At 40.3% G+C, this 14,836-nt stretch overlaps 1 protein-coding gene across 3 annotated transcripts in view; it reads right to left on the reverse strand.

Moving 5' to 3' along the window:
• The window catches only part of TDRD3 (tudor domain containing 3), an 87,387-nt gene that overhangs the window by 56,387 nt on the left and 16,164 nt on the right, over positions 1-14,836 (reverse strand). For all 3 annotated transcript variants that reach the window (XM_081326485.1, XM_081326483.1, XM_081326484.1), the window contains exons 2-5: positions 12,580-12,664; positions 7,601-7,666; positions 4,044-4,204; positions 111-252 (exon numbers count right to left, since the gene is read on the reverse strand). In XM_081326485.1, coding sequence (XP_081182611.1) covers positions 111-252; positions 4,044-4,204; positions 7,601-7,666; positions 12,580-12,664 — 454 coding nt within the window. The remainder of the gene's footprint in view (positions 1-110; positions 253-4,043; positions 4,205-7,600; positions 7,667-12,579; positions 12,665-14,836) is intronic.

The following is a 14,836-nucleotide window of genomic DNA, read 5'->3' on the forward strand; positions in this document are numbered from 1 at the left end:
TAAAAAAGCAAAGCAAAAAAAAAAAGACAACATCCTTAAATGTGTCCAACAAGTCATAGCTGGAGTCTAACATTTGGCTTAAGGTAGGAAAATGCATCATGTTACCTCACCCTTTGCAACTCCCATTTTTCAATCAGATGTTCCACTTCACCTCCTAGAACCACCGTGTTGCTGTCGTCCAAAAGGAGAAAGCCATTTTTCACTTCCACGATTCCCAGCAGCTTAATTTTTGTTCCAGGAGGCGTGTTCAGACTACATGCAAAAAACAAAACAAAAAAAATAAATAAATCTACAAGTGTTAGGATGAGATGGCATTATTCAAGTTACGTTGATCTAATTCGACTCAAGCGCGACGGTCTGAATTATTCTGTTAGTTCGAACACTGGCTGTGTATAGCACGGTGAAACCACGCTGCGTTGTTTTAACGATTTGATAAAAAAATAATGCCCACTCTGCAAGCAAAATAACTCGTCTGTATTTGACGAGGTAGCTGAAAGCCACGGAAAATATGTGGGCCATCACTACTGCTTTATGCAGGAAATGTCAGAATCCATCTCTGTCCTTCTTCTGACAGCAGTCTTTGAAAACATGGCTTGCTGTACAATTTCCATCGAGTTGTATCCATTGTTCATTGTCAAAGCCGGGAAACCGAAAACACGATTTCAAGCCACAAGATCTAAAACAAAACATCTATCATTTTCGGCTGCCGAGTACATCCGTCAAAATAGACAGAATATTGAGGAAAAGCAACTCTCAATCATTTTAAAGATCTAGTCGAGGGGACGGTAACTTGGGCAAGAATGACGCCGAATGATGGAAACAGAAGAACAGCATCTGTAGCCACAATCCAAAAGGTATAAGACGGTAGCAAAATTTCTTCAGAGAAATAAAAACATTTCCTTCTCTTTAACACCCTAAAGAACTTTCTTGGCAACTAGAAAGCATGGATTCGGAACGGCCTTTTTCTAGGATGCCTTTCTAACTCAGTTTACAATTTAAGTTTTTTTGTTTGTTTTTTGTTGGGGGGGGCTCCCATCCAACTATTAATCCTGCTGGACCCTACTTAGCTTTTCATGCCAGAGAAGGTCAGACAAGCTCCTAAACTGAGGCAGCCATCTTAGCAGAGTTGCAATAAGATATTAGGTAATATGACTTCGGTATGACCTTGAGAATTACAGCATGGGCCCTCCCTCCATAAAGCCAGGTCTACAGAAAACAAGATGATGATGATGATGATGATGATGATGATGATGATGATGATGATGATGATTTAAAACTTTTATTCATTAAACATGAACCTCAGTCAACTGAACACTCAAACTGACTGGCACTAATGGTTGACACGGGTTGCTGCCAGCATCCTAGGTATCAACCAGGTATCTCCTTAAAATGTATTATTATTATTATTATTATTATTATTATTATTATTATTATTATTATTATATAAAACTTTTATTCATTAAACATGAACCTCAGTCAACTGAACACTCAAATTGACTGGCACTAACGGTTGACACGGGCTGCTGCCAGCATCCTAGGTATCCACCAGGTATCTCCTTAAAATGTAAGATGTTCCGAGTAGCACAGTTTTTTGTAGCTTTGCTGGAGTTATTGCAGGAAGCTGCAATTTCTTGATGTATTTTGCAAAGTTTTTGGACATGGTTCCCAGTGCCCCGATGACAATGGGTGTCACCGTTACACGTTTCATCCATAATCACACAGTTTCGATGGCCAGGTCGCGGTATTTCCTAATTTTTTTCAGTTCTTTTTCTTCAACTCTGGCATCTCCTGATACAGCGACATCAATCAGCTGTACGCTTCGGTTCTCTACAACTGTGATATCTGGCGTGTTGTGTTCCAAATGGCGATCTGTCTGTATTCGGAAGTCCCACAAGATCTTCACCCTCTCATTCTCGACAACTTTTTCCACCCTATGTTCCCACGACTTTTTGGACACAGGCAAGTCGTACTTTTTACACAATGCCCAGTGGATTAGTTTAGCAGCAGCTGCTGCTGCTATTATTATTATTATTATTATTATTATTATTATTATTATTATTATTATTATTATTATTATTATTATTATTATTATTATTATTATTATTAATTATTATCATTATCATTATCATTATCATTATCATTATCATTATTATCATTATCATTATCATCATTGTTGTTTGTTGTTATTGTTGTTTGTTGTTGTTATTATTATTATTATTATTATTATTATTATTATTATTATTATTATTATTATTATTATTATTATTATTATTCATCATTGAAAGGAAGTAGAGTTCATGAAATACCTCCTTCCCAAGTATCATGGATTTCTTTTGACTTCATATTCTCATCTTCAAGCTGAAATTCTCTGAAAACTGCCCAAACTTACAAACTGTAATAGACAGGCTTAACTCTGAGAAGTCTCCAGACAAAGCCAGGGAGAAAATTTCCCATAATACGCAGTAATATCCAGAAACAGAATTTGTTTACTGCAGGATACGATCATAGGTGGGTAAATGATCAGGGTGTTGTAGAGGGGAAAAAAAACACAAAAGCCTCCGGAGGTGTGGTGGGGAGGTGGTGTTACGACTGCCACCCGCACTACGCCATGCTTTGCTTGCTGCCAGTCTGCTGTACACGGGGGGGGGGGGGGAATTGTGGGGTGAGATAAGGGGGGGGTTAGTAGGAGAGGAACTGAAACTAACCATCGTGCCATTCCCCCCAGCCCAGCGGTTCCCAGGTCACACTATGGAATCCAGCACCGCCCAAACTGCAAAGACAGGGACTGTCACCCAATCCGATTGGACACTTGAGATAACCAATGGGGGTGGTTGGGACTAAGGGAGAAGTGCTTTGGGCGCGAAAAATCTAGGGATCCGGCTTTGCATCTCTGCAACCATTTAGCTCTAGTAAAGTGTACTTTTGGCTAACAATGGATTCGAGCCACTTTCTCTTCTGATTGACCAAGTTGGGATGATTGACAGGTAGTCTGAAAGCGGTGCAGTTCAGCTAAAAATGCATCATTTCCAAAAAAAAATAATCTTAATTCCTACAAGGTTAAAACCCCACTTAAATCTCAAAAAAATAAGAGTCTGGACCTTTCCCCTTGCCCAAGCCTAATTTAAACCACTCAAACCTCTATAGGCGTAATTTTATCAGAGTGATTCCTGTAGGCAGAGCTATTTTTCTGCAGTTACTAGTGATGCTGGGACAATTCATGTCCTTGAAATTATTATGCAAAGTAGCCCACAACTGGGTGGGAGGGGGCGAGGGAAATACACCGAGCTCTTTTGTAAAACGAATAGGAATATTTTGGGTTTTAAGCCCAACAGAGTTGGAAGCTTGCAAGCCATTTTTTAAACAACTATTTCATCTGTGGGTGTAAATATATTAATAGTATACTGCTCAAAAAAATAAAGGGAACACTTAAACAACACAATGTACTGTATTTAATAGTAAGATGTCTTATTTTCTGTTCCCTTTATTTTTTTGAGCAGTATATTTTCATAGCATCGGTAAAATTAAATTGGAAACTGGAAACTGAGACGTGAGCTGTAATTTTATCGGTAATAAAGCTACCGAACTACCGATTTGCCTCTAGCAGCAACTGCCGCTACTTTTACCTAAAAAGCAGCTTACGAATAACGGTAGGGAAACGTCTTTGTTCAAAAAACAGGCAAATTAAATATTATGAACGCTACTTCCCTTCGGCAGGCTTTAGTGAAAATTGATAGCACATCAGTAATGAACTTCAGCTCATTCCAACAAACAGCTCAATAAATCTGACCTATAAACGTTTTCTCTCTCTGGCCCAAATTCTATCTATCCTGTACCATAAACACTCGCTGAGCTATCCAAGAAACCTGAAGGAGAAACTTTAATTTTGATAATGTTGCACCTAAATTCAACTTTCATAAGCAGTCAGGCTTGGCAGTATATACCGACAAATAATTGTTTGGTAGGGGTAACTCTTCGGCACTGCAAAGATCTGATGTGTAAAAAGCTGCAGGAGTCATCATAAAGCACAAATAAGCCCCATTTACCTTATTTTTGACATGTAAGTATACTCTATTGCCGTGCAGCTGGTGTGTCCGTCGGTCATCTGCAAGCGTAGCATTCTGGGGGCCACCGAAGATTCTTCATTGTCCTTCGGAGCAGCAATATTGCGGATTTTTTGAATCTGCAGCACACAGGGGCCTTCTAGCTGTGAAGACAATGGGGGGGAAAAATAAACCATATAAAAATTGTTCCAACTGAGACCCACAAATGTAAGCATGGCGAAAATGCTTTCGTCTAACTCATTCTCCAGTTTTGGCGCTGTTTTGTTTTGCTAGTAAGGGCACAATTGTCAAGCGCGGGGAAAATCAGGCAGTCCAGGCAGTTCAAAAGAATGTAAAATTTTATTGCAAGCTTCTGCTCTCTACAGGAATCTGAGCTACTATATGTCAAAGCAAATAGGCGGTAGATAAGAGGCAACGGGATTCTCGGTAGGCTGGACTTAAGATCCCTTGTGGGCGCGAAGGGATGCCAGACTGATGACGCTCTTGACCCCTCCCTCTGGCTCAACGTGGGCATCTCCTACAATATTTTGCCTACTATAATTACAAAGTTAGGATTTTCATACTGTTGAAAGAAAAATCTTCATCAGGGTCCAGTCCAAGCTGGGAATAAACCAAATGGAGACTGCGTTAGAAAGGAGGTTGTAGTTTATTGAAGAGCTGAACCACAGCAGCATGTGGCTCTGGGGCAGTTGACCACACATTGCTGGGAATGGTGGGTTTCTATACCTTCTTGGGCTTTTGTGTTTGGACTTGTTCCTGTCTGAGGCTTTGCATTTCCTGTGTCATGTACTTTGACCTGATGTCAACGCTGCTAACATCGAATGTTCTTGCTTGACAAGAGATGAAGAAGCAGCTATTTCATATGTTAAACTTGTGTATTACTTTAAGAGATAGGGTTAAGGTTGGGAGTAGGGAGGAGGAAGATTGTACCTCAAGGCCATATGAAATTAAAGAAGATGAGGAACTTGGTGGGTTGTCTAACAGAAGAGAAACTAATTCTTTAAATTAATTGGAGAATGTGATTAATGACAAAATTAGAAAGGTGGAGAATTGTGTTTAATATATTATGCAAGGGGGCAGAGATTTCCGATTCCAGCTTCCTTCGAGCAAGCATTTGCCGGTGTATTAGGCTAAATAAAGGACTTTTAAGGTAAACAATGCCTCAGTCACTTGAAAAGCCCATACGTCGGAAACTTGACACCTGAGTCTGAGTGTGCCCTTTTTGTATTCTGATGGTGGTGGGCTAGTCCTATTATATCCTAAAAGTCATGTCCTGCTTTCCTGGGGCTGTGGCTGATGGCTATGTCCTGTGTTGGATGGGTGAGGGGTTATTGGTTCTAGGGATCTTTGTCTTTCTAATCCCATCAGCTCCAAGATTCCTGGCTCCAGTTTTTCTGAAAGGATTATCAAATCTACATTTCTACAGACCTGGCATGCTGAGTTTCTGGCTGGGGCAGAGAGGCTGAGAGGTGTGTGTGTGTGTGTGTGTGTATGCGCGCGCGTGTTCTTACAATACTATTTCAAGTAATGCATTTAAGTTGTTTTATGAGGAAGGTCACCGACCTAATCTTAAAGCTCCAGCGTTATAGCTTTAGAGCTAAAAAATAGCCTACCATTTCTAATTGAGCATTGTGAGGTGGTACCCAGATATTCTTGGCCTACTAATTGGAATTTTGAACACTTCTGCACTGGTGGATCATTTTAGGCAGAAGGTATCTGCTTCTGCTTCGTGCCTCTACGTTCACCAAAACCCAAAGAAAGGATTACAATCTAGGAGATACAGAAACACCCCTGTGAAACAACTACCCAATTGTGTACTGTGTTATCACTTCAGGGAAGTTTTCTATGCTTTAGTTTAGTCACTTTAATACACTAAGGAAGATAAAAAGCGCTACTGAATTTCTCTCTCGATTCTTAAGCGGGAGATAAAAAAAAATTGTCCAATTATTGGAGAATGCATGGAGATTCTGGTTTTTTGATGTTGTTGTTTATGCTTTCAAATGCCAGGGTCCCTCTGTATGACACAAGCAAACTGTCAGAATCCATTTATATCATATTCATAAATGTATGTTTAAAACATTATTCCATGGATTCTGCCATCTCCCGAAGAGGAGGAAACAGATGTGTATTGAACCAGTATTAGGCATTTCAAAGGAAAAGAGAAGCCTTTTGAATTGGGGAAACAAAAGTGGGGGCTAGCATCTGGCTTGTGTCACGGAAGAGAGCAATAAACATGAAGGGTCCTTAGTTCCTTTTTCCCCACGAGAGGGATGATACGAGGTAAATGATGGGGGACTGACCAAATGGGGTTAAGGGGGGGTTAAACCGGGAACTCTTTATAAGGGTTTAGTTCGTGGAATAATAATAAGTCCTGTCTTGTATTCCTACAACCAAGCATGTCATAGTAAAGATTCTTTTTGGACTAGATTTGGCTCCAAGAGTTTTGTCTTCCTAAGACGTGGTTTGGGGTGGGTCCTGACACAAACAGACTTTGAAAATGAAGGGACTTTCTACTGCAGTCTGAAGAATATGCTCAGCAACCGTAAACCAATGCAGTATCCTCATAGTCATGACATCAAAATTCACAGGCTTGGTAACTGACTCATAATTATGAGGGCTGCAATGTTCTGAGTCTTTTGCGATCCCCTTTTGCGACCTCTGCGACTAGCAAAGTCAATACTTAACAACCGCAGCGATTCACACAACTGTGGTAAGAAAAGTCGTAAAATGGGTCAAAACTCACTTAACAACAGGGTTCAACTGTGGCTGTAAGGCAAGGAACTACCGGTATACCCGTACAAATACCTATTTTTTTAAGACATGTTTAAAGAAGCTTTTTCATGTTAGATAGGCTGGACTCTTAAGTTATTTCTGCTGGAGGCAGGAGGGAGAATCATCTTAATACTTAAAGCTAAAAAAAAAAACATTAGGTCTTACTTTTAATATAACCCAAACAACACCACCACCATCAAACCCACATACCTACATTTCAAGCATATAACTAAGATTTTTAAAAGATATTTGCAGAACTTCCTAATCTAAAGTGTCCGAAGCGATCCAACAATACCTATCAGAGGGGGGGAAAAAACAGAGTTTTCCTTGTTTTAGCTTTAAATTGGTGCAACCCATTTGAGGACATTGTTGGAAAATCCTTTTATATGCCCAACGATAAAATCCTTCCTTTTATACGCCCCATGATCACAAATGACCAGCCTGAACTATTTTAACTCTACAATAAAAAAGAAAAACCGTCACTGAAAAACTCTACATTATTTTTTTTTCCTTCAAGTTTAATCAAATACAGCCATCTGGTGGCTGAATCGTATTTTTACAGTCCGCAGAGTTGTGGGTTTTTTTACAACTTTTGTTCTTCGGAGAAAAACAGTAACCCTGTATAAGAAACATACACACACACACACAGAGAGATATCTTTAAAAAAAAACCTACATGGGAATACCTTGCCGAAGGGCAGGTTGAGCAAAGCAGTTTTTCAAACTTTTGCACAAGCCCACTAAAGACAGCACTGGGAATCTTTTTACCTTTTCTACTTTTCCGCCGTTGATGTCACTGGGGAGAAATTTCTTGCCGATGGCTCTTAAATCTGTCTAAAGTTGAAAGAAAGAGAAGAAAATTAAATGCTAACGTTGCTTCCAAAGGCACAGACGACAAAGAAGAGAGATCAACGTTTGCCGTTAAGAACGGCAACAGGCCACAGGGATCGACGTAGGTTTATGATTTTGTTTTTCGCCCGCACGATCTTATAAACGGCATTAGTATTATTATTTTTGCAACTCTTCAAAAATGAAAACACAACCGTAAGCGCCTGATGAGCAGATAGCCTTTCTTTTTGATAAGGGTTTGAGTGTTACCATTAATATCAAGCAAGTCATCCGACTCCAGACAGTGGCTTTAATTTTAATAACAACCCATGTGGTGTTTGCAGTTTAAATGCTGGTTCTCTCTTACCCACCCACCTGACTGGGTCCGTTAAGATTCATTGTTGTTGTTAGCTGCGAAGTCGTGTCCGACCCATCGCGACCCTATGGACAACATTCCTCCAGGCCTTCCTGTCCTCTACCATCTTCTGGAGTCCATTTAAGCTCACGCCTACTGCTTCAGTGACTCCATCCAGCCACCTCATTCTCTGTCGTCCCCTTCTTCTCTTGCCCTCAACCTTTCCCAGCATTAGGCTCTTCTCCAGTGAGTCCTTCCTTCTCATTAGGTGGCCAAAGTATTTGAGTTTTAGCTTCAGGATCTGGCCTTCTAAAGAGCAGTCAGGGTTGATCTCCTCTAGGACTGACCGGTTTGATCGCCTTGCAGTCCAAGGAACTCGCAGGAGTCTTCTCCAGCACCATAGTTCAAAGGCCTCAATTCTTTGGCGCTCAGCCTTTCTTATGGCCCAGCTTTCACTGCCATACATTGCAACTGGGAAGACCATAGCCTTGACTATACGCACTTTTGTTGGCAGGGTGATGTCTCTGCTTTTTAGGGTGCTGTCTAGATTTGCCATGGCTTTCCTCCCCAGGAGCAAGCGTCTTTTAATTTGTTGGCTACAGTCCCCATCTGCAGTGATCTTGGAGCCCAGGAAAATAAAATCTGTCACTACCTCCATTTCTTCCCCATCTATTTGCCAGGAATTGAGAGGGCCAGATGCCATGATCTTGGTAAGATTCATTATTGACTGTTAAAAGGACAATGAAACGTTCAACTCCTGTCTATTTGGTTCAGTATCGTAACTGAACTGCACAATTACAGCCGTTAAAGTTGTGGTAATAACCCCCTTTGGGGGTTATTAAGTGAATTGGGAAGTTGTAAAGCAAGCAACGGGGATTTGTAAAGGGAACCTGTAGTTCGCTACGGGATGCTTTTTGTAGGGAACCAGAAATAAAAGCTGGTTTCAAGCAAACAAAAAACAAAAAAAACCCCATCCCATCATTAATTCGTGGTCACGTGGCTGAATAACGCTGTCCTGTGGGCAGATGTTGGAACTTTACAACCGGCTTGTAAGTCTCTTTTTTTTGGGGGGGGGGTCTGCCATGACTTCAAACAGTCACTAAACGACCAGTCGTTAAGTTGAAGATTCGTGTGTATATGCAGTGGTTGAGGTTTGGGATTAAGAGACTTGTGGGCATGGAATGGACAATTGGACAATAAGTCCAATCATTGTCTCTCAGCCCAAATCAGCATCTGCAATAGGCTGGCTGATAAACCAAGATCTCTGTAACCTCACTGTTAAAAAGTAAGCAAACACACTGCAAAGAAAGCAGAACCGGCAACTAACAGGAAGAACACTGTAGGAAGAACAACAAGGGGAGATGGTCAGCAAGATAATATTTACATAATAATAAAGTTGGAAGGGACCTTGGAGGTCATCTAGTCCAACCCCCTGCTCAGGCAGGAAACCCTATCATTTCAGACAAATGACCATCCAGTCTCTTCTTAAAAACCTCCAGTGTTGGAGCATTCACCACTTCTGGAGGCAAGGAGTTCCACTGGTTGTTTTCACTGTCAGGAAATTTCTCCTTAGTTCCTAATAATAATAATAAGTTGGAAGGGACCTTGGAGGTCATCTAGTCCAACCCCCTGCTCAGGCAGGAAACCCTATACCATTTCAGACAAGTGGCTGTCCAGTCTCTTCTTAAAAACCTCCAGTGTTGGAGCATTCACCACCTCTGGAGGCAGGTTGTTCCACTGGTTAATTGTTCTCAATGTCGGGAAGTTTCTCCTTAGTTCTGGGTTGCTTCTCTCCTTGACTAGTTTCCATCCGTTGCTTCTTGCCCTGCCTTCAGGTGCTTTGGAGAATAGCTTGGCTCCCTCTTCTTTGTGGCAGCCCCTCAGATACTGGAACACTGCTATCATGTCACCCCTCACCTTTCTCTTCATTAAACTACACATACCCAATTCCAGCAACCGTTCCCTATATGTTTTAGCCTCCAGCCCCCTAATCATCTTTGTTGCTCTTCTCTGTACTCTTTCTAGAGTCTCGACATCTTTTTTACATCGTGGTGACCAAAACTGGATGCAGTATTCCAGGTGTGGCCTTACCAAGGCATTGTAAAGTGGTATTAGTACTTCACGCGATCTTGATTCTATCCCTCTGTTAATGCAGCCTAGCACTGTGTTGGCTTTTTTGGCAGCTGCAGCACACTGCTGGCTCATACGAGGAGATCTATTGGACAAAGTACCTCAGATAATTCTGAACTGAGGAATACTACTACTACTACTACTACTACTACTACTACTACTACTAAAGAACTTGAAGGGACCTTAGGATACCGCTCTTCCCCTCTTTTAATTTCCCACATAGTGACAGTAAGTTAATAAATATATCCCCCTTATTTCGACCTTGTCTTCTGTCAAAACAAGACAGTAAACAATTCTGAAGGTTTTAAGGGTCTTTGGTTGAGAATACGCTTTGAATAATGGATATTCCCTTCAAAAATAGACGGAAAGAAATACTGAAGAAACTTGCATTATAATAATAATAAAAAAAGATAAAATAAATCTTCAGCTAAACTTACAGATCAAATTTGAATCTGTAAACCAAGAAGGCAACGGTTTATTGCCTTATTTCTAAAGCCTTATAAATCAATACAACAACAGAAATAGATTGAGTTTGTCCTGTTAGCTGCAAATTTGCTACTGAAAAACAGCGATCAATTAAAAACACGTAAGATGCATGGTTTTTTAAGAGTTTAGGAAATCCCTCTAGATGGAAAATTGACAATGAAGAGCTTTGAAAAATTCTTACAGTGCAGGAGAAATGGATTCAAACTTGGTTGGTGTTTAATGAATTATTATTTTTCTCCTAACAGATCACTTTCAACTATGTAAGCATCACGCTGGACAGAAAATTGTAACTGTTTGAGTGTATCATTGGTTTTTAAAAAAACGCAAACCTTTTTTCGTTACTTTTTTTAAAAGTTACTTTTATTCTTGTAAGTTTTAGTGCTAAACATTTTTTTAAAAGGAAAACATTCAGAAAGTAGTAGGTAACACAATATTCGGGATGCGCAACAGCTAGTAATATGAAAGTAGAAAATATATAGACCTGGTTCTTTTACCAAGAAAACTTCAGTTTGTACATAACTACATATACACAAATACTTATCGTCAGTTGTAATATAGTTATTTTACTGCGTTCTACCAGCTTCCATGTCACCTTGTTCCATTTTGCATTTGGAAATCTATCTTGTGACCTTTTTTTCAAATAGACTTTCTCTTCTTCCAATAATTTTACTTTAGGCTAGGCTTTTATTTATTTATTTATTTATTTAAAGCTTCTTTCTTTGCCTTCACAGTCCATTTTTCCCACTTCTGACACTATCAAATAATGGTCTGTTTCACATTCCGAACTTCTCATCAGCCTTGTGATTCTTATATTCTTCATAAGCAATCAAACCACTCAGGCTTTTAAAACGAATATTCATTCGTCTGTTATGTAAGAATGGATTTAATTATAATGAAACCACCACTTTCACTTCTAGGCATGTATCAATAAAATTCACTCCAGAAGATCTTTACTCTGCTGTATTGCATACGTTCTGTTTCTCTTAAAATTCAGAGAATTTACAAAAACGGCCTCTACTTTTCTCTTTTTCCGTTTCGCTGGCTAATTCATTTTTTTAATCGCTTACTCCCCTTAACAGTCGATATTCCGATATTCCAGATATCAAGAATGTCAGCAGATGGCCCTGCAAATTTTGTCTTTTGCTGCTGTGGTTTTGGGCAGGCAAGGCTTCCACAAAATATTTTAAACAAATAGAGAAACTGCGGACTGTGTTAGCCTTAGCTGCCCCCATTCTACAGCCACACTCCCTACTAATAAAGACAGCAGCACTTTTGACGTGAACATCTAGGCCAATATGAGACAAGTAAAGCTAAAGTGTAACCAGTTTTATCCTAATATTATTGACATTCTAGGCCAGGGGTGTCAAACTCGCCCTGTCATGTGACGTGTCGCGACGTATCGCGACCCTTGTTCTAGGCAAATTATAGTCTCTAATCTAGAAACCACCTTGCAATCTAACAGACTATTATTTGCATCCTACTAACCACAGGAAGACGAAAATGCAGTACACCAATATATACTTAAACCTTTATCCTTTACAAAGACCAAGAAAAATTTAAATATGTAGTTCTAAAAAAAAATTCTGCACAGAAATGAGATTTGGGCTGTGTTTCCGTTTCCTTCCTTCCTTCCTTCCTTCCTTCCTTCCTTCCTTCCTTCCTTCCTTCCTTCCTTCCTTCCTCCCCTCTTTAAGAAGTATCTCTTCACTTAATATAGCTTTATATTTAATTACAAATAATATTTGACAGACCAGAAGGTAGAAACAGAAACAATACGAAACAGTCCTTTGACATAAATATTTGTCAAAGGAAAAATAAAATAACTCTGTATAGTACCAGCCTAGGGCCCTAGAACATTTTCATTTTTAGAGCTAGTTGGTGTATTTCCAAATAATAAATGATCAGCGAAACTGATTATAAATTTTAAAAGTTCGCAAACTGTACCTACATTGAGTGCAATCAGGATAATATCGTTGATGTTGACTTTTTCAGATGAGTTTGTGCAAGCCTCAATCCCTTCATCTGATAGGTACCTATTTAAAAACAAAACAGAACTTCAGTTAAGTTTTATCAGAAATCCAGACTAATAACAATCCGGTAATTACGAAACGCTGTTTTAATCAGAGATGTGCATTAGATAATAATGATTCAATAGATAGTGGAGAGCAGGGATTGTCTGATGCAGCACTTCTAAAGTCCTTGGCACTTCCACAGAAGGCATTTCTTTGACACTTCTCAGTCCCAGAAAAGACCAACATTCAACAGAGACTGAAACTCTCAATGTTTTAAAGAAGTAACTGTGTATATGGATTTTATAATTTTAGCAATCATTAAGAAGAGGGAGTCAAGCTATTCTCCAAAGCACCTGAAGGCAGGACAAGAAGCAACGGATGGAAACTAACCAAAGAGAGAAGCAACCTGGACCTAAGGAGAAACTTCCTGACAGTGAGGACAATTAACCGGTGAAACTGCTTGCCTCCAGAAGTTCTGAATGCTCCAACACTGGACTTTTTCAAGAAGAGATTGGACAACCCGTTTGAAACGGTATAGCGTTTCCTGCCTGAGCAGGGGGTTGGACTAGAAGACCTCTAAGGTCCCTTCCAACTCTTATTATTATTACCATTATTATTATTTTAAATTGTGGATTTGTTATGTTTTGGTTTTTTTAATGAAAGATTATAGTTCAAGAAAAGCAAAACCATGGCAGCAGCATGGCAGCGAAGGTGCAGATACAACCCTATACAACAAGAACGACTTGTCTCTAAAAGGAAAATAGTCACTTTTACTTTACGCAGAAAATATACAGTTCTGAAAAAGGCTAATTTATACGGCATAAAAAAAACATTGGGAATAGCTGTTCAGTTGCTTCCCACGTTATCTTTTAGACATAGAGGAGCTCCCAAAACTGAATGGATCAACGTGTGGGTGTTTGGGTGTTGAAATATATACAAGTTTTATGCTCATAAAAGTGAGGATACATTACGGAGGATGGATTTTTTTCCCCTTAGGTATAGCTGAGGTGAAGCGATGCTAAGCCCAACCCACCTCACAGGGTTGTTGTGAGGGAAAATAAGCAGAGGGACTACTACGTACTAATTTTGGTGGACTGATAGAAGTGAGCATCTAAAAGTATCGCAGACTATTGTTGCAAACATTTCAAACCAAAGCACCACTGTTATGGAGGCGGGATGTAGACCTAACGGTTAAAAACGACTTTCGGTTCCTGATACGGGATAAAACTAAACAATTTCATTTTGTAGGGTGTCAGAAGTGGCTTACGGTTGCCTTCCACTTCCTGCTGGTCTTCCAGGGATAATGGTGGGTGCCGAGATCCAAAGTTTTAAACTGGATCAATTCCTTCCACTCCCCTCAAATTCCGCCTTAAAACTAGTTATTGGCAATTAACCACAGAAAGGGGAAAGTGGGTGAATGAGTTACAGGTATTGGCCAAAGTAACACTAGACTTCTCGTCTCCGCCATGGAAGATGTCCATCATTAATGGGAAGGTAGAAAGTTCGTTTACCTCAAAGCCTGAATGAAAATGGAAGATCATTTATTTACTGATCTCTGAGAGAGTAACTAGCCCAAAGACATTCAGTCGGCTTTCACGCCTAAGGTGGGACTAGAACTCACCATCTCCTAGTGACTGACCCAAAGTCACCCAGCTGGCTTTCATGCCTAAGGTGGGACTAGAACTCACCATCTCCTGGTGACTGACCCAGTCACCCAGGTGGCTTTCATGCCTAAGGTGGGACTAGAACTCGCCATCTCCTGGTGACTGACCCAAAGTCACCCAGCTGGCTTTCATGCCTAAGGTGGGACTAGAACTCACCATCTCCTGGTGACTGACCCATAGTCACCCAGCTGGCTTTCATGCCTAAGGTGGGACTAGAACTCGCCATCTCCTGATGACTGACCCAAAGTCACCCAGCTGGCTTTCATGCCTAAGGTAGGACTAGAACTCACCATCTCCTGGTGACTGACCCAGTCACCCAGCTGGCTTTCATGCCTAAGGTGGGACTAGAACTCACCATCTCCTGGTAAGACTAGAACTCAGAGTCTCCTGGTTTCTAAGACAGCAGCTTAACTACCACACCAAACTGGCTCTTACGAGATCCAAGAATAAATGCTTAGTTTTTAACCACTGGCTGTATAGTCTCTGCTATATGCCAGATGAGATGCAGGTTTAAATGACTGGTTTAAAT

This window comes from Vipera berus (genome assembly GCF_964194415.1).
Source record: "Vipera berus genome assembly, chromosome: 4".
Classification (NCBI taxonomy): domain Eukaryota; kingdom Metazoa; phylum Chordata; class Lepidosauria; order Squamata; family Viperidae; genus Vipera; species Vipera berus.